This window comes from Sorghum bicolor, chromosome 10 (genome assembly GCF_000003195.3).
Source record: "Sorghum bicolor cultivar BTx623 chromosome 10, Sorghum_bicolor_NCBIv3, whole genome shotgun sequence".
NCBI classification, from domain to species: Eukaryota; Viridiplantae; Streptophyta; class Magnoliopsida; order Poales; family Poaceae; genus Sorghum; species Sorghum bicolor.
In genome coordinates this window covers 55,771,199-55,793,032 of record NC_012879.2, presented here as the reverse complement: position 1 = coordinate 55,793,032, position 21,834 = coordinate 55,771,199, and the positions used below count along the sequence as shown (strand labels likewise).

At 45.5% G+C, this 21,834-nt stretch overlaps 3 protein-coding genes across 3 annotated transcripts; 2 read left to right on the top strand and 1 right to left on the bottom strand.

The window, feature by feature from the left end:
• LOC8069367 (fasciclin-like arabinogalactan protein 14) lies at window positions 357-1,476 on the top strand. The gene has a single exon (XM_002438739.2). The coding sequence runs from the start codon at window positions 410-412 to the stop codon at window positions 1,274-1,276; it is 867 nt and encodes a 288-aa protein (XP_002438784.1). The 5' UTR covers window positions 357-409; the 3' UTR covers window positions 1,277-1,476.
• On the top strand, window positions 8,637-15,778 carry LOC8058452 (probable 4-coumarate--CoA ligase 4). The gene is made up of 6 exons (XM_002438738.2): window positions 8,637-9,430; window positions 9,976-10,329; window positions 11,015-11,213; window positions 14,749-14,962; window positions 15,067-15,169; window positions 15,399-15,778. The coding sequence occupies exons 1-6, from the start codon at window positions 8,771-8,773 to the stop codon at window positions 15,540-15,542; spliced, it is 1,674 nt and encodes a 557-aa protein (XP_002438783.1). The 5' UTR covers window positions 8,637-8,770; the 3' UTR covers window positions 15,543-15,778.
• LOC8058451 (CASP-like protein 2C1) lies at window positions 16,097-20,473 on the bottom strand. The gene is made up of 3 exons (XM_002437348.2): window positions 20,137-20,473; window positions 19,911-20,061; window positions 16,097-16,658 (listed from the first exon to the last, which is right to left on the bottom strand). Exons 1-3 carry the CDS (start codon window positions 20,298-20,300, stop codon window positions 16,416-16,418), a joined length of 558 nt encoding a protein of 185 aa, XP_002437393.1. The 5' UTR covers window positions 20,301-20,473; the 3' UTR covers window positions 16,097-16,415.

The window sequence follows — 21,834 nt, the reverse complement described above, 5'->3', positions numbered from 1 at the left end:
TCCCTACCCGCTCTCTTACTCTACTGAAGTGAATGAAGCTAAAAATCAAAACAGGGGAATCGACTTCGAACTGAACTGTGCTGGTCATGACAGCTATTCCTGGCCATTAGCATGATCAAACTTGCCCCTGTACTATTTCAGGGAACATGCACCATGCCTGCGCCTCAAGAAGTGGTCAGACTGTGAGAGTGAGAGATCGATCAGTTTCCACGCACTCCAACTGCTCATCAGACCTTAAACCCCTCCTGTCCTCTAATTTCTCTCGCGCTGTGGAGCCCGCCCATGACCTGCCTCCCATGCAATTGCATCCCTCTCTCTATATATATCACTCTACGTGCCACACGCCATGCGGTATTGATCAGTGCTTGATCGAGCGTGTACGTACGTACGTGCACCCATCGGCGCACGCATGGCTCCTAGCACCACCTCCTCCTTGCTCGTGTTCCTCCTCTTCCTCCTCCTGCCCGCCGCCGCCGTCGTCGCCGCCGCCCCTGCCCCACCGGCTACCGCCGCCTTCAACGTCACGGAGATCCTGAGCCGGTACCCGGAGTTCGAGCTCTTCAGCTTCCTCCTCTCCAACACCGGCGTCGCGCGCAAGGTCAACAGCCGGAACTCCGTCACCGTGCTCATCCCGGACAACTCCGCCGTGGACTGGCTCCTCCGCCGCAGCGCCAGGCTGCCGCGCGCCGCGCTGGTGGAGCTCATCTCCGTCCACGTCGTGCTCGACTACATCGACGCGGCCAAGCTGGCGGCGCTGCCCCGGGGCGGCCAGCCCACCGTGGTCACCACGCTGTTCCAGACCACGGGGACCGCGCGCAACCGCACGGGGTTCCTCAACGTCACCGGCACGGGCCGCGGCGGCGCCGTCTTCGTCTCGGCCGCGCCGGGGTCGCTGATCAACGCCACGTTCAAGAGGGCGGTGACCGCGAGGCCGTACAACATATCTGTGCTCCAGATCAGCAACTTCGTCGTGCCGCCCGGCATCATCACCAGGCCGCGGCTGCCGCTGCCGCCGCGGTCGCGGCCGCCGCCGCCGCCGCCCACGCCGAGGGTGAGGCAGATGGCCGTCGCGCCGAGCCCTGCGCCTGCGCCGAGGTCAACTTCGCCGCGGCTATCTCCGACGAGGAATCCGACCTCGGAGGGCGATACCGCGGAGGCTCCCGACACTGCTGAAGCGCCGGCGCCGTCGGGTGGCCATGTGGCGCGAGTGATGATGAGTTGGTGGATTGGTGCGGCCGTGGGGATGGCAATGGCATGCATGCTCGGGTACTTGTAGATTAATTATTACTGCCCATTTGCAACTGATCGGGAGGGAATCGTCACATGCATCAGATCCTATATATAGGTCATTCTGCGCACCCTTTTCTTAAGTCAACTATCTATCTATCTATCTTATATTGTTGTTACGTTTCTTGGAATTGGAGAGTAGAATTACAAAGTGTGGAAAAAAAAACAAGTTGACTACGTTCAATTGAAGGTGGGCCTTTGTCACACACTGGGGTCTTTATCGGACACACGTCAGTCGGTCGTTTGTGTAATTGAGTCAAAGCCAGCATCAACGATTTTTTGGAACTAGCTTATTTTTGAGTAATTGAGTCGGCTGTTTCGCCTCCATATTTTTTAGATGTATATAGAAGATGTTTTGCAATTCACCTAAGTGGCGTTCGGGTTATCCAATTTTTTTCGGATCGGGTAATTAGATAATGAAAATTGCTACCCAATATTAGTCTCGAAAAACAACCCGTAATTTTGGGTACCCGATAATTTGGGTTCAGGTTCGGATATTCCCAATTTAACCGAATTTTTAGAAAACAGCAAACTGCACAAAAATTTAACAGCAATTTATATATAGTTTCAGCAACAATTTGTATAGAATTTCAAAAGCATTTTGTAGAGAATAATATATTACAGTCACTTGTTCAAACAAAGAGAATTATATCCTAATAAATTGATAAGTTCTAATGTTTAACTAACAAGACATGATAAATACAAAGACATAGACAAATGTTTGGGTAGTTTGGGTACCGAGGGATATTACCCGAATTACTCAAACTAATTTCGGGTAATCAAAATCGCTATACGAATTAAGGATTTGGTACCTCAGGTTCGGGTACTTCGAGTTTGGGTTCTTCTAATTCGGGTACCGGTAATGGGTATCGGTTACATTGCCCAGGAGAACCTGATGCCGCCGTCGGAGGCGAGTGCTCTTCATGTTAGGGCTTATTTGGATTCGATTGGATTGTAGGAGCTAGCTTCTAGAATCTACAAAGAGTTTCAAACAACTATAGCTTTTGCCCAACTTTTATAATCCAAAGTACCCTATATTCCACAATCTAGGAAGTTGATCAAACCTTTTCAGCTTCAAGACATCAAAAGACAATTCTGCCCTTCACTATTTCTCTCTCCACCATGTTAGAAAACAAGGACAAAGGATTATGGTAATTTTGCTCTATAAAGCAGCCTATCTCAGCTTTTACAAGCTATGGATCCAAACAACCTACCAATTCAACTTTTTACAATCACCTTGTAGCAATCTAAGCTAGCTTTCATAGTTCATGATGTATCAAAACTGTCTTGGGGACCACATGGTCCCCGGGGGCTAGGTCCTCCACTCTGTCCCCCATGCTCTTCACCACTCTGGATTCGATCCATCAGATTCTTGTTACCCAAGGTAAAGCTGCTTGTATATAGGGGGTGCACATGCACCTCTAAATTTGCAAAAACAATGAGTTTGGTTCGAATTCCACCATATATGCAACCCCTTATGAGATACGTCTGTGCACCCATAAGACAAGTGCACCACCTCAAACTTGCTCTAGCTTCGCCACTAGTAGTTACTCAGATGTGAAATGTGATGTGATCATGGATGGTTTAGGTGGGCCCTCATATCGCCAACTGGCTGCCTCCTCCACCCCTTGTCTCCACTACTCTAGATCCTTTCTCCTTACCCCTTTATTACTTTGCTTCATACTCCCTTCGGTTCATTTTATCTTGATCGAAGGGAGTAGTATTTATCTTCTACCACCCACCGCACCACCCCTCCTCTCCCATCTATTTCCCCGCAAGGCATCACCTTCTTCGCCCTCTCATCCTCATCTCTTTCCGATGAAACTTGACCTTATGCCGATCAGGGTTGGACAATAAAAAATGCCGCCACCCAAAGCTTCTTCCTTGGAATAGCATTGACAGGATGATATCAACATGCGCCTCATGAGCAAGAGCTTTCCCCCTCACCCAACCCTCATCTCACAAGGAGAGTACTCGCAATGGGCAATTATGTCATCAAGATGACGACCAACATAATCGACTTGAGCCTAGTTGGTGCCTGGATGCTTGAGGGGGAGGGGCCTTTTTAACCTTCAATCAACTTTAGCCTCTCCTTAAGGTGCATCCATGGAAAAAATTTCTATGGGGGCTCGTAAGTCCGGCATCCGTATGAGAGCTCAAGCCCCCCTATGGATTCGTCCCTTATAACAGAGTATTGGCCGCGTCTTGGCTGGTTAGGGCTCAGGAGGACGCTTGTAGAGAGGAAGTTGATAAGGTGAGGTACAAGAAATCCTGGGAGGTGGCAATTGCCTCGCGAGTCGTCTCGCCCGCCCTAGCAGGTACAAGAGAACTAGGAGGTGGAAGATGACGTCGAGGCTCCCCCACCGACAACCAACCGAGCCGATGGGTGGTATTGGTGGTGGTAACCGCCCAGCCTCCGTGATGGTATTCGTGGTACAATCAAGTTCCATCTCTTTATTTTAATTTACCTTTTCTGAGTCCTCACTTTCTCAATGAAGATATGTATTTTTATTCATTCTTAGTTTATGATTGGATACGTAGCCCTGATGTTTAGAGAAATTATGTAGTTTAATCTTGAATAGTTGTAGCAGGTGTAAAATGTTTTTTAGATGTAGTAAAAATGACAGCAAAAAAAGAAAGATAAATGTCTTTCTCCCTCATCTATCTTTGTACCTCTTTTACATGTGGCAACGTATCACATGCAACCCAGCTTCGTGTGCAACCTTTTCAACCACCAATTAAGGTCACAGGATCTAGATCTGACGTCTGAGGTTTTTTTCACTTAAACCCCTCCACCTGTGGGTTTAAATCTAACTCGTGTGTATCCAGATGGGAGGGTTTAAGTGAAAAAAACCTCAGACGTTGCATCCAAATCCTGCGACATTAATTGGTGGTTGCATAGGTTGCACACGAAGCTGGATTGCACGGGATACGTACAGCTTCACTATCGTCCCTTATCTGCTTCTATGGTCCACGTGGGCAAGAGGCATAGGAGTACGGTTACAAACCAACGAGAGTGAGCAGCAGCATCAAGCTGAGACGCACAAGTACATGACCCATGGTGTGTTCGAGGCTAGATTCTAATTCAAAAAATAAATGTAAAAAATCAAATAAATAAAATTATGCTTTAAAAAATCTAGATTTTTTTGTCAGTGAAGAATATCTCAAATACAAAATATTCTAATTTTTCACACCTAAAAAGGATAATTAGAAAAAACCTGCCGTCATCTTACGTCTTATGGGAGAAACCAGAAACATAATCCATTAGGCGTTTCACTCGCCCAGGCAAAAACCACAGAACCAGTTGATACGTTTTATGGCATATTCGTTCCACACTTGTTTGGATGTATCAATCAACATGTGTTAGGGTAGGTTGGAGTGGAACTTAAACTAAATTTTATCCCAATTCACTCCAATACATATAGATTGAGATGAATCCGATAACATCCAAACAAGACCCTGAAGTGTTTGGTGCCGTTTCTACTGGCTTCCAAACATCCCCGAGTTTACAGTTTTCGTGAACACTCCTTGTACAATAGCAAACTCACGCAAACCTCACGCTCACGCGCTTGGGCTTAGGTTGTACTTGGGCCCAATCCATTCTGGACCGTAGATCTGCTGGGCTGATGCACCCGCCAACTTTTCATGGACCAGAGTCAATTCCTCTGCTTCGCTAGCCTGTGAAGATGCACTAAATTACGAACGTTCACCCATATCAAATCAAACGATCAATATCAGACATACCTTATTTGGAAAAAAATCTCACCCCTTTCTCTTTTTGGCAACCAGCCACACATGGGTAGCACTTCTTCCACGCTTCCACATTCATGTGCGCTTTTTAAGGATGACTGATGTCATAGAAAAAGAGAAATTTTTATTTCAAAATACTATAACTTCTGAATGGTGTATCCTTTTTTAATTTCGTCTGCACTGATGTGTTCTGCACGACGAGACGAACAAAACTAGACCCCACTTGCACATGTTTCGAAGATTACTAATTTATGTATATTAACTTACATCATATAACTTATGTCATGAAAGTTATAAATATAACTTATGCGAAAAACTTAAAATCTTAAGAGTTATAAAACACCATTTATGTATAAAAAGTCATTAAACACAAAGAAACGAATTAACTAACTTGTGCCAAAACTGCAAACACAAAAGTCATTAACAGACACATGAATGAACCAAATTCTAGAAACACAAAAATTATGAAACACAACTTATATAAAGTTAGATATATAAGTTATATAACTTGACGAATGGCTTAGATGTAAAGTTAGGTGTATAAGTTATATTCAAAACTTAAATGTACAAATTAGTATCACAACATATTAGTAGAAAATATGCTAAGTTATAAGTTATAAGTTATTCTTATAAGTTATAGCATATAAATTATATGTTATTCTATAATATACATAAATTACTAATAAAATAAAATTCTTCGAAACATATGTAAGTGGGGTCTAGTTTTGTTCGTCTCGTTGCATACAACACAATGATGCAGACGCAAATAAAAATAGATACACTATTCAGAAGTTATAACATTTTGAAATAAATGTTTTGCTTTTTTCAACATGACATCAACGATGATGTCAACGCAGGGGAGAGAGTTAAGCTCTATCGTTTGTTGTTGGATGGCTGGCTGGGAAAAGAAAAGGAAGCGGGAACGAAAAAGGAAAGGAGAAGACGCGGTTCAGATCGTTCGTTGAGAAAGAAAGCTCTCTGACGTCGAATCCTTTGCTAAGCTAATCGCGGGTATGACATGTCCCGCAACAATGCATCTCAATCAGTTCCATGATTATTAAACTGCTAAGGTTTGGTCCCTGCTAACCTTCTCTGCCACCCTCGCACTCATCATGTGTGACCCAGTTTTGGTAAAAGGGAAAGTTAAAACATTATAGTGTATCAGTTTCAATTTAATTCCTCAGAGATTTCTTCAAGAAACTGTGCTTTCGATGGGCGCAGAATGGACACAAGAAGCAATCTACCATGTCATGGATCATAGAAAAAAAAAATCAGTCCATTGGAAAAGAATAACAATTTTAGCAAATTATGAAAAGAATAAACCATTGGAAAAAGGATAACAATTGAAGGTGGAATCATGCGTGCTACTTGCAAATGAAGTAGTTATGAAATGTATCTCGATTAGTTGAGGATGCCGAGTGATATAGGAAATATTAAGGGTGATCTAACCATGGAAAGTTTAGTATATAAAAATCCTGATCAGTGAAAGGAAATTTCAATTGAAGTCAAATACAACACTCCAAATATGGTTGCAAAATCTAATGAGTGTTGGTCTGAAAAGTCATAGCTGAAATAATGTTCGCTGATTTATTATGAGAGCAAACACTGTTGACTGACAGAAAAAGTACGGTTTATAAGACAGGCGAACAGGCTCACATGTAAGCTGCTAGAAGTAAAACATGTTGGGATTGATCACACAGTGTACTAGCGAGCATACAAAGTTCAGAGACGGTACAAACATGTAGTGAAGAGGGCCTATATGTCAAGGTGGTGTAGGTAATAACCAAACTACACAACAAGGAGCTCTCATGTGGAAGTCTAGGCACTCCATCATGGACATTAGCACACATTGTGGTTATGTGTACTCCTAGGATGGGAGTATAAGTAAAAAAAGGGAGCCCATTGGAGTGAATTCGTGTAAGGAATACAATGACTTGAAAGGATTACAGTCAAGGTGGAGATTGTTGTATGGCACTCAAATCCTACTTCACTAGGACTCAAGAGTCAAGAGATGTGTGCTATTAAAACCTCTAATTCTATTATGACTTAATTGTAGAGTTCTACTAGAATAGGACTCCTATTAGGACTTAGATGAGACTATATAAACAAGGGGGTAGAAGTCATATGTATTATTGAAACCAGTATAAGGGTCTCATGCAAGACTTATACAATAAGGAACAATTAGGAACACTTAACAGGATCATCAAGTTAGACAATATTATTGCACTAGATTCTTATATAGGGCAAAGAATGAGAGGGTCATGTAGGTTTGTGAGAGAGCGACAATTACTTGTACTATTTTGGGGTTGTGCATATAGAATTTAAAGTTGGTTTTGTCAAATTCCAATATACCTTGACGTGGTTATTTGAACATCATCATCTGAGATGTCCTCTATATCATTTTTAACTGACACGATGAAATCTTGTGTTATACTCGCCATATCCTTTCAAAATCCAACACTCCTCACTAATCATTTTTAATCTTTCATAAAGAAATGGTGTATTTAGCTTGGTAACATGCTAGTTTTATTCTATGCTAGTTAGACAAAAATATTAATATTATTTGATCTAAGTTACGAAGCTAAATACCTCCTAAGTACACGACACATGTGTCATTGTACGTTTACGTTTCCGGGGTCGTTCGGGCGGCGGTGTATAGCCTTGTGAGTTGTGACGCAGATGCGCACGCTGACAAAACCGGCGACATCACGTTCGAAAGGATGGTTGACACCAACCTGGAAGAGGAAACGCGCACGCACCGAGCTCATCCGCACCGAGCTGGCCCTGGCAATCTGGGCCTTGTTTAGTTCCGAAAACTTTTCAGTTTTCGGAACTGTAGCATTTTCGTTTTTATTTGACAAACATTATTTAATCATAAATTAACTAGGCTTAAAAGATTTATCTCGTGATTTACAGTTAAACTGTGTAATTAGTTTTTATTTTCGTCTATATTTAATACTCCATACATGTGGCGTAAGATTCGATGTGACGGAGAATCTTAAAAAGATTTTGGTTTTTGGGTGAACTAACGAGGCCCTGTTTCGGTGAAAAGTGAAAACAAAGTCAAATGACCTTCTCTGACGTGCTACAGATTACTACGTACAGTCAACTCTCTCGACTGCCTCTTGCCATGTCACCAACCCGGAGTCCGTCGTGGACGGGATTAGACTATCTCCAACAATCGTCACCCAAAATACAAGATCTATTTGTCTTTTGGGTAGCGCTACAGGTAAAAGGTTATATACTTATTTTTAGTCTTCTCCAACAACAAGACCTAAAAGACAACACTCTCTGCAAATGGGTCTCGAGGAGAGAAGATACCCAAATTTGGGTTATGCCTCTCCTAATACCTAAAATGGGTCTTCTGTATGGGTACTGTTGAAGGCTATAGGTATTGTGTTGGAAACCTATTTTGGATTTGGCTTCCCAAATAAATGTCTTGGAGACAGCCTTACCGTGGACACACACACCCCCCTCGAACTCGTTACGACGCGTTCCCCACCGAGATTGCGACCCCACCAGTCATCCTCTGTGATCTATCCTCCACCAACCCTTCCACCACCTCGCCACGGCGGTATAATAATAACCCGACCTCCCCCCAAAATTCCGCCACTCCTCAGCTCAGGCGAGCAGCGGAGCCGAGCAGAGCGAGCCTCACCAAAATCCCGACCACCATTTGCCCTCCGTCGTCCACCCCCACGCGGAGTCGATCGCTTCACCTCCGGCGAGGCCGATGGGTTCCGTCGCGGAGGACTCCGCCGCGCCCGCGGCAGCGTCGGTAGTGTTCCGCTCCAAGCTACCGGACATCGAGATCCCGCGCCACCTCTCGCTGCAGGCCTACTGCTTCGAGCGTCTCCCGGAGGTATCCTCCCGCCCGTGCCTCATCGACGGGCAGACGGGCGCCGTCCACACCTACGCCGACGTGGAGCGCCTCTCGCGGACCGCCGCGGCGGCGCTGCGCGGGCTCGGGGTGGGGAAGGGCGACGTGGTGATGAACCTGCTCCGCAACTGCCCCGAGTTCGCCTTCGTCTTCCTCGGCGCCGCGCGGCTGGGCGCCGCCACCACCACGGCCAACCCGTTCTACACCCCGCACGAGATCCACCGCCAGGCGGCCGCGGCGGGGGCCAAGGTGATCGTCACCGAGGCCTGCGCCGTGGAGAAGGTGCGCGGGTTCGCCGCCGAGCGCGGCGTGCCCGTGGCCACCGTCGACGGCGGCGCCTTCGACGGGTGCCTCGAGCTCGGGGCCCTGATGGACGCCGCCGAGCCGCTGGCTGACGACGAGGAGGTGGACCCCGACGACGTCGTCGCGCTGCCTTACTCCTCCGGCACCACCGGGATGCCCAAGGGCGTCATGCTCACGCACCGCAGCCTCGTCACCAGCGTCGCGCAGCAGGTGAGACCGTGAGAGCAGAGCTCCTCCTCCTGCCGCCGCCACTGGCCCTGCTCCGCTCCATTTCCATTCCCGTTAGCTCTAGGAGCACGACGAAAAAGTTTTTCTATTGGGGCGTCGAATTTTTTGGGGATTTCCCCTTTCTGCGTTTCTTGCCTTCTTCGATTGGAAGTGCCGTGATGGCGCCCACGCTTTCCAGCTCGGGAGGATTTTTTTTTTATCTCACGCGCTTTTTTGTCGGCGCGAATAGAGAAGAGTGTGATCATTTACCACCGCGTCATCAGCCGTTAATGGGACAGCCGGCCTCGTGGCTGGACTGACCTCACGTGGGTCCCACCTGTCAGCAGCAGTAATTCTACGCAGCCAGGGGCCAGACTGCCAGAGCCAGCTGTTTGACAATCTCACGATCCGGCGCGAGATCCGTGCCGATATTTATACAGGAGTAGGATTTTAATGGCGCCAGCCGCCAGGCAGCTTTCATCAGTGTTCAAATCCTAACAGTCTCGTTTTGACCGTGAGATGCTCTGTCTCTGTGCACTTATTTCCAGGTGGACGGCGAGAACCCGAACCTGCACTTCAGCAGCGACGACGTGGTGCTGTGCGTGCTGCCGCTGTTCCACATCTACTCGCTCAACTCGGTGCTCCTGGCGGGGCTGCGCGCCGGGTGCGCCATCGTGATCATGCGCAAGTTCGAGATCGGCGCGCTGGTGGAGCTGGTGCGCGCGCACGGCGTGACCGTGGCGCCCTTCGTGCCGCCCATCGTGGTGGAGATCGCCAAGAGCCCCCGCGTGGGCGCCGCCGACCTCGCCTCCATCCGCATGGTCATGTCCGGCGCGGCGCCCATGGGGAAGGACCTCCAGGACGCGTTCATGGCCAAGATCCCCAACGCCGTGCTCGGCCAGGTCTGTTCGCGTCCACATCATCTCGCACCCCCCGGCCACCTCGTTCGATCGTAACCACGCGCTTCATCACATGCCGAACGAATATGGCCGCTTTCGTGATTGAATGCATGCCCACATTGGTAGCAGCAGTACGAGTATAAACTGTGGGCGCGCAAGCCACTGATGAAAGGGATCAATCACACTAGTAGTAGCCAGTAGGAGAGTTGGTGGGTGGTGGTAGCGTTAGCGTACGTCGCGCTAGCTTTTGCCGTCTTTTTTGGCTGAGGACCGCGAGAGGCACGCAGGGCAGGACCAGGACCGCTCGGGTTTGCTTGCTTGTGCCTCATGCCAAGGCGACATCTCAACCACGCCCAACGACTGCGTCGAGCGGTCCAGGCGCCTGTGCTGTGTTCGCGCAGGGTGCCTGCCTGCAGGGGCCTAGTGTGGTGAAAGGTCGGGGGCACACGCCAACCCCATGATTTCGGTTGCCGTCTCGCTAAGAAAAGCATTTCGTTCAACTACTCTTCCGGTCTTTCCTCTCCCAAACTCTGGATGGCGGTGCACCAACAGATGAACAGAGTCACACTTGGTTGTACAAAACGATAGGTTTTGTTTGTTGAAATGCAAATGTGATATGAGCTGATTTGGAAGTGGAGAAGTGCGATGCTGGATGGATTGAAAAGAAATCTCTGTTTGTTTCCACCAGGGGTATGGGATGACCGAGGCAGGGCCCGTGCTGGCCATGTGCCTGGCCTTCGCCAAGGAGCCGTTCGAGGTGAAGTCCGGCTCCTGCGGCACCGTCGTCAGGAACGCGGAGCTCAAGATCGTCGACCCAGACACCAGCGAGTCGCTGGGACGAAACCAGCCAGGCGAGATATGCATCCGCGGCGAACAAATCATGAAAGGTACCGCCCAATCCTTTGCTCTCCTGTCTCTTCCCTGACACGACAACCTATACTGTACTCCAAGTTTAGGCCCTGTTTAGTTCCCTGCGCAAAATTTTTTCATCCATACCATCGAATCTTTAGACGCATGCATGAAACATTAAATGTAAATAAAAAAATAAATTAATTACACAGTTTGGTTGAGAATCGCGAGACGAATATGTTAAACCTAGTTAGTCCATGATTAGCCTTAAGTGCTACAGTAACCGACATATGCTAATGATAGATTAATTATACTTAATAGATTTGTCTTGACGAGCTATGTAATTTGTTTTTTTATTAGTTTCTAAAAACCTCTCCCGACATCCTTCCGACACATTCGATGTGACACCCAAAAAATTTTTATTTCCAATCTAAACATGTTGGGTGTACTGTATACCCTTACCCTAGTAAGGAGATGTTTGATTTGGGGTGTTAAAGTTTAATAACTACTATAACATTTTTATTTTATTTGATAATTAATGTCTAATCATGGACTAATCAGACTTAAAAGATTCGTCTCGTAAATGATTCTCTAACTGTATTTTTAGTTTTGTAAATAGTATAGATGTGATAGCCCGTAAAGTTTAAGAGGCCCAACCAAATAGAACCTAAGCTGCAGTACGTGACAGCGCTGGGTGCGTTGGTGCAGCCGTCAGCCCATCACTAGCCGAGTATAAAATCCCTTGTTTAGTTGCAAAAAATTTTGCAAAATAGGTACTGTAGCATTTTCGTTTGTATTTGATAAATATTGTCCAATCATGGACTAACTAGGCTTAAAAGATTCGTCTCGTCAATTCCGATGAAACTGTGCAATTAGTTTTTATTTTCGTCTATATTTAATACTCCATGCATGCGTCTAAAGATTCGATATGACGGGAAATCTGAAAAATTTTGCAAAATTTTTTGGGAACTAAACAAGGCCATGTGTGGGTTTGGTTGGCCAATCAGTGATCCCCTTGCCAACGATTGCCGTTGCTCTCAACTCACGGGATGGATGAAAGCTGTCACCACTAATGAGTAATGACTAGCGTGGACAACTTGATAAGCTTTTCTGAGATTAAGGTAGAGCCCACTAGCACGTAAACTTCATTTGTCTTCTGCTTTGACATCAGGCTAGTGATGGGCTGACGGCATGTACCTAGCATCAAAACACTGTTTGTGGTTGTGGCCCTGTACATATGGGTATTTCAGTAATTTTGTTTTGTCTGGAATAAAACAATTGGCCCTTTCTCATAACTGTGTCATGGCTCATGGGTGTGCATGTGCTCCTATCATGCTGGAACAGCATTCTACTGTTTCTGCTTGGTATCTACCGAAAAGTTAACTTGTCTAAGTAGGTGTAGTTGTTGTACCAAATTAAAGCTTCTTCCTTTGGCACACCAAAAGTTCGTGTTCGGTGCACGTCGAGTATAGGTGTAGTTGCCTGCTTGTTCGGTTGTTCGAACCTAAGCACCAGAGAGACTGATGATTTTCTTATAGCACACGCCTCATCATCACTCTGCCAATCATCTCCACCTGTTGTTGCATCCAACTGCCACAGAGGCAGGCACATTGGTAACCAATCGTCCACAGATTGCCAGCCAGTTCGTCGTGACAACATGGTTGATGTAGCGCTAGAAGTCATATTTTTCCCTATTGGCAGCGCATCTTGTCCATTGCCACTATCACTATGAGTACATGTAGGAGTGGGAGCAGCTCAGCATCGGTTACTTATTAGGCCTCAGATGAAGTTATGCTAGCAAATGAGAAAATGAAGACATGCGCTAGTTATGCTGTATGGATTATTGGATATGCTTGCATGTACCTAGCGAAAGTAAAGCTTTCAGAAGTGAAAAAAATTCAGACCAAACCGGCACCTTTTGCTTGTTTCTCACCTGCCCAGACCTGAAAACCCATGACTCTTAGGCAGCTGTGTGGACCTGTTCGTGTCATAGTCAAAATGGCTGCATTTCCTGACTTGAGCATGTGCTTCCTGCCTCTGCCTCGTGTTGAGATGGGTCGGTCAGGCAGGATCCTCTCGGCTACCAAACCTGCACGTGCAGATGTGCTAGCCTTGAAAGTTTAAACACAGGTCACAGGTTGTTTCTAGCCACTTGAACCAGACCGAATTCATTTTGTCAGATAGTTAACAAAATAAAGTTTCGCCATGAGCCTTCAGCCTTGGTCCTTGACCTATCAACGGGCCTATGAGAGACTACCGCTACAGGATTTGCGATCCATCTTCCTACTGAACAACCAAGATTTGGTCACGAGTCATTATCTTTCTGAAGTGACACTGATCTGCTTGGTCTCTAGCACAATCTAAAACTGGTTAAGAATCCCAAGTAACCTGGAGGAATGGAAAATAGGCATAAATTATGTAGATTCGTTCAGCATTGTAGGTTTCCCTTACCTGATCTTATGTAGTAAGAATATCCAATTCAACATAAGCTCCTGAAGTGCAACTAAAGTCACAGAGCTTCAGGGCTGGCATCTTCTGGATAGGGCATTTATTAATATATCCTATGTTTAGCGATGGGGCAATGCTAAGGTACACCTTTTACCTATGAGCAAGCTGGCCATGTGAAGCATTTCCTCAAGTACCTTTGTTTACTCAGACTTCAAACAACTGAAGAATATCATAATTGCTCTAAAATCACAAATCTTTAAAATGAAAAGTTCAATCATTGAGTTTAGCAGCTAATAGCCAGTTCTGCTGTAATCTCTGTTTATCATCGAAGTAGATGTTACGTAGGACCAGACAGCTGGGTCGTGTAGGTGTATTACTCTGGACTCGATTTGTTGAGGGTTCTCTTGCCTTCTGCAAACTGGTGTACATGCAATAAGGTGAAATATCCCTTTGGTGCGCCTTAGAGTGTGCATAGGTTGCATCCATGATAGCGACAGGCTGGTCTGTGCCTCTGTGGTTACCCATGTGCATGTTGATTGGGATATTCCAAAATTTCTGTCTTTTTCTTTCGTTCTCCTTCACTGCCCTTATTGAATTTTTGGTGTATTTATTTATTTTTCTATGCATTTAGATATGATTGTCCCTTCTATAAACAAAAAGCATTGGTCTGCCCTTCCATTTTTTATCCACACAATAGAAGATATAAGTGAGTTTGGATATGATCAATATGTTGCTTTCGGCAGTAATTGCCACCTGCCAGCTCAAGCCTCAAGGACTAAGACTCTGTAGAAATATCTTTTTTGTTGTTGTCTCCATTTTTCTAGTATGTAAATGAGAAGAAATTGTGGTATCAGTATATGGGTTTACTCTAGGTAGCCAGCATAATTGATGGCAATACTTCACCACCTAAGTTATCACTATTGTGGCTTTAAACCTGAAGTTCTCTCTAGCAAGTAGCAACTGTTCTATCACATTCTTTTTGAATCATCGTATGCTTAGACCATTTTTTTTTGATCAGCACTAAACATATTTTCTGCTACTAGTTATCAGATTAAATTATAAATTACACCAAAATGTTTGCAAGCTACTGTTTTCATGAAAATTATGGAAACCTATGATGTGCAGGTTATCTGAATGATCCAGAAGCGACAAAGAACACCATTGATAAGGATGGATGGCTGCACACTGGGGACATTGGTTATGTGGACGATGACGATGAGATATTCATTGTTGACAGGCTCAAGGAGATAATCAAATACAAGGGCTTCCAAGTACCTCCTGCGGAACTTGAGGCCCTTCTCATTACACATCCTGAAATTAAGGATGCTGCAGTTGTCTCGTAAGTTCCCACACACTTAAATCCTGAAATGACTTTAGGTCACATGGTCGATGACTCCATAAAACTTTGATGTCAAGGAAATAATTCTTTTGGATCAATTGCAGAATGAAAGATGAACTTGCTGGCGAAGTCCCTGTTGCATTCATTATACGGAGTGAAGGCTCTGAGATTAGTGAGAACGAGATCAAACAGTTTGTTGCAAAGGAGGTAATACCAAATCTTGACTTTCTGAATACAATAATCAACACAGTTGTTACATATCAGTGCATGTCTACAAACAGTAGATGTTGAAAGGATTCTAAACTAAGGTTGCATCATGTAAAAACATAATACATGCTTTGCATCAGTTCATGTGCCTATATACTAGAAAGGAAAAATAGTATGATCAAACTTTCCAAAGAGTCCATACCTTATTACAGTTTCTACTATGTAATAGGTCGTGTTCTACAAGAGGATCAACAGAGTTTTCTTCACGGATTCCATTCCGAAGAATCCCTCCGGCAAGATTCTTAGGAAGGACCTGAGAGCGCGGCTTGCTGCGGGCATTCCGAGCAGTGACAACACACAGTCCAAAAGTTAATGTTTTGTTACTTTTCTTTTCTAGTTTCGACACCTTTGTCAAAAATCATGATTTACTACTCATGAGATGGCAATGGTATATATAAAAAGGCCAAGCGATCGATATTGATTCTTTTAGATGGGTAAGGTATACTTTGTTTGTTTCTGTCCGACATATGTATTTGTATCATGTATAGATATCGTTTTGACAACAAATGCTGATTATAATGTATACCAAGTTTGGGTTAACCTCAGTCCTGATTTGTGTCTGCTCTCTGCCATACCGCTTTGGTGAAATAAAATGACAGACTGATCCAAATTCGTGTTGGATCCAAATTCAGACCGATCAATCTCGTGAAATGAAATGACAGAGTGATCGGAAGATAAAAGTTGGGGAGTTTGGAGGAAGAATGTACGGGAATATTCTAATAGTATCCCATTTTTGAATGGAACGTGGCTTCCAAAATTGGGAGATGAATTGGACTTGTCGAAGTTCAGCTGTATTTGCTGTTTTTTTTTAGTTCTTTAGCTGCACTTCAGTCTACAGGTAATTGCTGTTTTTTTATACTAAAGTCATACAACAACAATATAAGCGCTTAGCGTGTATTATACAACAACAATATAATACACTGACGAACGTACATACTCATGTCTCCACTAGTGTATCAAATGCAACAAAAACAAAAGAAAATAGAAGTACACACCTGAGAGAGAGAGAGAGAGAGAGAGAGTAGGACTGTAGGAGTACATACACTCTAGAGTAGTAGTAGAACTCTATTATCTCCACCTTAATAGCTCAGGTCACCCTTCATCTGGGCCTGAACCTTCGTCAGGGCCCAGTGTTAGATTCTTCGGAGAAGCACGGCCGGCCCAGCTGACGCCTTTGGGCCCAGATCTAGTGCGCCGCGTAGGTCCCCGGCGAGTAGTGGCGGAAGACGTTGCGCGCGGAGGCGGCGGAGAGGACGGCGGTTCCGACGGCGGCGAGCATGCCGAGCACGAGGCTTCCGGCGATCTGCTCGCAGAAGCGGGTGTAGATGTTGCAGAGCTTGGTCCACTGCAGCGCGTGCGCGCCGTCCAGCGCGATCACGCACGCCTGCGCCGCCGCCACCGTCGTCGCGAACGTCGTGTACGCGCACGCCTGCGGCCACAACAGACACAAGAGCCGGCGCCACGTTAGCTTGCGTGTGAGAGAGAGACCCCCGCCGTGAGCGGAACGATGGTAGATGACGAGCAAACAGACAAGGCGTGCAGTGCTACTGTGGCAACAGGAGGGAGACATATGAGTATGGCGCTATTAATGGTGACGAGTAGTATGACTTGCTGTGTGTCCTTGTGGCTGTAGCAGCGGTTGTTGGCAAAACGGAGCGGCAGTGCATGCGGGTCCGTGCTTCCTTCTCCGGCGTGGCGGCGATGTGTGCAGCTCGAGGTGCTTCCTATGGCTTCTATTGCCTCGAGCAATCAATGTGCTGTGTCCTACCTACACTCCTTCTGGAGTAGTGGTTCACAACCACACTTCAGACTTCACGAGTGTGGGCTCAGGCCTTGTTTAGGCCTTGTTTGTTTAGTTCCGAAAAATTCTTCAAAATCGACACTGTAGCACTTTCGTTTGTATTTGACAAAAATTGTCCAATCATGGACTAACTAGGCTCAAAAGATTCGTCTCGTCAATTTCGACCAAACTGTGCAATTAGTTTTTATTTTCATCTATATTTAATACTCCATGCATGCGTCTAAAGATTCGATGTGACGGGAAATCTGAAAATTTTTGCAAAATTTTTTGAGAACTAAACAAGGCCTTAGTTCCCAAAAAATTTTGCAAAATTTTTCAGATTCCTCGTCACATCGAATCTTTAGACACATACATGAAGTATTAAGTATAGACAAAAATAAAAACTAATTGCACAGTTTGGTCGAAATTGCCGAGACGAAACTTTTGAGGCTAGTTAGTCCATGATTGGACAATATTTGTCAAATACAAACGAAAAAGCTACAGTGTCGATTTTGCAAAATATTTTAGAACTAAACAAGGTCTTAGTTACCACCGAAATCCAAAAAGTTTTCAAGATTCTCCGTCACATCAAATCTTGCGACACATGCATGAAGTACTAAATATAGACGAAAACAAAAACTAATTATACAGTTTGTCTGTAAATCGTGAGACGAATCTTTTGACCCTAGTTAGTCTATGATTTGATAATATTTACCACAAACAAACGAAAGTGCTACAGTAGCGAAATCCAAAAAGATTTCGCATCTAAACAAGGCCTCAACCAAATTGCACAAATTAGCTGGAGCATCGGAGCCACTGAACCAGATATTGACCTCGCGTTTTTATTTATTTATTTATTTATTTATTTATTTATTTATTTATTTATTTATTTATTAAGTAATTAAGATAATTTCTTCCTCTGTTTTTTTCCCCAAATCGTAGCTGCAAAGAAATAAACTCTATTCAAACGGCTAACCAACTGCTGTCACTATTCACTCACACCAAGGCGATGTCGTAGTCCACCATATCCAAATGACAACCACATAGTAGCACGCAAAAACCGCTCTTATTAATGGACGATGGAGTAATGGACGGATGGTGAAGAGGTTGCATGAAACCAATGTTAATGGAGGTTTCATAGAAGTTTTATATATATTAAATATGCTTGACATTAACTTAACGAAGAGAGATGATGAGAGTTTCATAAAAGTAGAGGTAGTTTCGTAGAGATGAAACTTTTCTACACTATTTTTAAGGGCACTCACAATGCAGACTCTATCGTAAAGTCTAAAGTTATTTATTACCTCGAATAATGTGGACTTAGAGTCTAAATAAGACTTGAAGTCTTATTTTTTCTACCTCTTTCTTCAATAAATATGCTGCCACATCTACAAAATACCATGAATAGTATGTAATTAATTGTCTTGGACTCTGTGATAGAGTCTTGCATTGTGAGTGCCCTGGCCTTGTTTAGTTTCTAAAAAATTTTGCAAAATTTTTCAGATTTCCCGTCACATCGAATCTTTAAACGCATGCATGGAGTATTAAATATAGATGAAAATAAAAACTAATTGCACAGTTTGGTCGAAATTGACGAGACGAATCTTTTGAGCCTAGTTAGTCCATGATTGGATAATTTTTGTCAAATACAAACGAAAGTGCTACAGTGTCGATTTTGCAAAAATTTTTGGAACTAAACAAGGAGGCCACTCTCAGTGGAGAGTTTCATAGCGTTGTTTTCAAGGTTGCCATGTTATGTGAAATGAAATGAAACTTGGATGAAACACCCACTCTCAATGGAGAGTTTCATTCCATAGTTTCATAGACATTTAATTTCAAGACTTATAGAGAGTTGGTAATCGTGTCAAGAGAGTTTCATCATTTTTTCTCTCTCTTCTTAAATACACTGTCATGTTATCTAAAATGTCCATGTGGGAGTCTATTTAATGTGAATGAAACTCAAATGAAACTCCCACTAAAACTGACCTAAATATAAGTGTTTCGGCCTCATTCAGCCTTCGCTTGGAACCGGCCGCCTCCTCCATTGATGGCGATCTTGGTGCGCTTAATGAGACCCACAGTGATGCAGATGAGAGGTGCAGCAAACGCTATCTTAATCAAATCTCAATCATGTTTGCCCTGCCCTTGTGTAGGGGTGAGCACCTTTATTTATTGAGTTTTCTTTTAGAAAAACATTGTATGTAAAAGAAGGGCTGATGAGCACTTTTCTGGATGTTTTGTATCGCAGTACCGGTATGTACGATTTCAATGCAGTGTATGGGGCCTCACCAAGTGTACGATTGGAGTAGAGTACTAGAGTAGAGTGCCATGCATTCTGCCGTGTACTGTAGGTAACACAGCTGTCGAATGAAAGGTGCTAATCACTAATTCCAAAATGAACCAGTATAGTAACTATGGGATCCTCCGAGAGCTCAGTACCAGTACTATCAGCAGTCAAAATCGTCTAATAAAGTTAAGCGATGGTGATGTTCCTTTCAGAGCATATACACGGTCGATGTTCAAGTAAAAGCAGAACAGTACTCCAAGTACTCAGGTCTCCATCTACTTTGTTAAACAAGAGCCGCCATGGATACAAATGAATAGTTGAATACCCATGGTTGGATACTCCACTGTAGCACTTGTTTGTTGTTTCCGTTTAATTTTCTAACCCTAGGTTAGTTAGCCCTTGAATTTCCACTAATCTCAGTGTGTGCTTTTCTCACTATGATTGCCAGGATTTCATTTGATTGGTTTATGTAGTAAGATAAGATAGTGACCGAAAATACATTTCCCCTCTTCGGAAGCTTGAAGATCCTTCCAAGAAAAGGCGGGATGCAACCCTTCCTACGAGGGACGGAGGCCGGACTGGCGTGCCGGAGGGAGTTGTTGAAGCTTTGTTACCTTGTCGAGCAGGAGGCATGTCCAGGCCAGAGCCCTGCTGCTCCGGCGGCAGGGGCTGGCGCCGCCGCCGACGCGCCGGCCGAGGTAGAAGCACTTGAGCAGCTGCAGCAGGTGGTACCCCGCCGCCGCCGCCGCCGCCATCGCCAGCACCCTGCGTCAGGGCAGCCATCATCAGCACGACCCGTGCGGCACGGAACGGAGCTTCGGAAAGCTGGTGCGTGCTTACCAGAGGGCCTGGACGTCCTTGACGGTGGCCTTCTTCCTGACGAGCAGCACCGTCTCCGTCTGCGTGCTGAGCCCCACCAGCAGCGCGGCCGCCGCCGCCAGCGCCGCGCACGCGCCCCGCAGCACGCCCTCCGCCTTCACCTCCGACACCCTCGCCGCCACCATCGCTTTGTTGCTACTAGGATGCAGGCAGGCGCGAGGCGCGCCAACCGAGCGCTCGCTCGCTAGCGCCGGCGCTTCGGACAAGTCGCGTGGCCGCGCGCGGGGGACGTGCCGAGCGAGAGCGAGCGCGAGAGCCTAGTGGTGTGGTTTCGATCGGCCTCCTCGATCGTTTTCCCCCACGCGACACACGGGTCGGCCGGGTCTTATAGGCGCGGGCGCCCGCGCGCGCACGGCTGGCCGTCTCGGGTCACGGGTGCTCGACGGCAGGCATGGATCGCTGCACGACACGTCTCGTGTACCGCGCCACGCTACCGAACAAACCTGTGCATGGTGCCCGGACGGAGACGGACGGCGTCGCACAGTGGATGGGAATATGGGCGATCCCAGGAAGACACGGTAGGAATTCATGAGGCGTGCCATGTCCGTAGTACTCGGGGCTTATTTCACAGGGTTTTTACGTACGGCAGGGGATGGCCGTGTGCCCGTGTCGTGTTGCCATGCGCTAGAGAGGGGCACTGGAACCGACCACACGTACCAATGCAGAGTTCACGTGCAGTGTAGGTACGTAGTACTAGGGAAACGTATGCCAACTCTGTCTGTTTCAAACGTACGAACGGATGGAATCACCATCAATAGACAATAGTCATTACACAGTTGCAACGGTGGAGGCAGCTAGCGTGTGTTAATATAAGAAGCGGAATCAGCTAGCATAACGCAGTGCATGCAGCAGCTAGCGCAACTGCCCGGAGCACGACGTATTGCTGCACTGTTTCGGACCAGACGCAGACGCAAGTCGTCGCGTGCTGCGTTTGCCTTTGCCATTGGCACAGGGACATTTCATTCATTCTCGGACGACAGCTGACGGAGAGGAGAGGTCTAAATCCGCTGCCTGAATGCAGCCGTCCACATTGTCCGTCACTTCACCGAATCATCGGTTACTAATTTCGTCTGTCACCTCATAAAATTTGATATTAAAACTCAACTCATATATTAAATGCTATTAAGGGAGTAAACTAGATTAACTAACATAATCGCAGAGAGTAAATTGAACTAAACCCTATTGGATTCCTTTAGTCCCTAGACTAAAGGACATTAAAACTGCTGGACAATGATCAAAATACTCTTCTTTTTCTCCTCTCCCACCTATGTCCACTGTGCACTTTAGTCCCAAACCTAGATAACCACTTGTGTTTGTCTTAGGTCATTATCTACTTCGTATCTCGCGCATCACATATCTCTTGGTAGACTGCCGACTATATTCTATCGATATAATGATTCTTCATAGTAGCTCAAATTTTTATAAATAATAAAGAAAAGAAGTGTTACAGGGTTGGTGCTTGAATATTACGGATGCTATGGCTAGTAAGAACGAAGCAGTTCCACGACCATGCTAGTAGCTGCAATTGCGTACGTGTATCCAGGTCTAGCAACTGCTTGATCAGCTCATGACATGGTTGCACGTTTGCACTAGCTCGATCAGGACGTTTTGCACTAGCTCGATCAGGACGTTTTGCACTAGCTCGATCAGGCTTTCAGG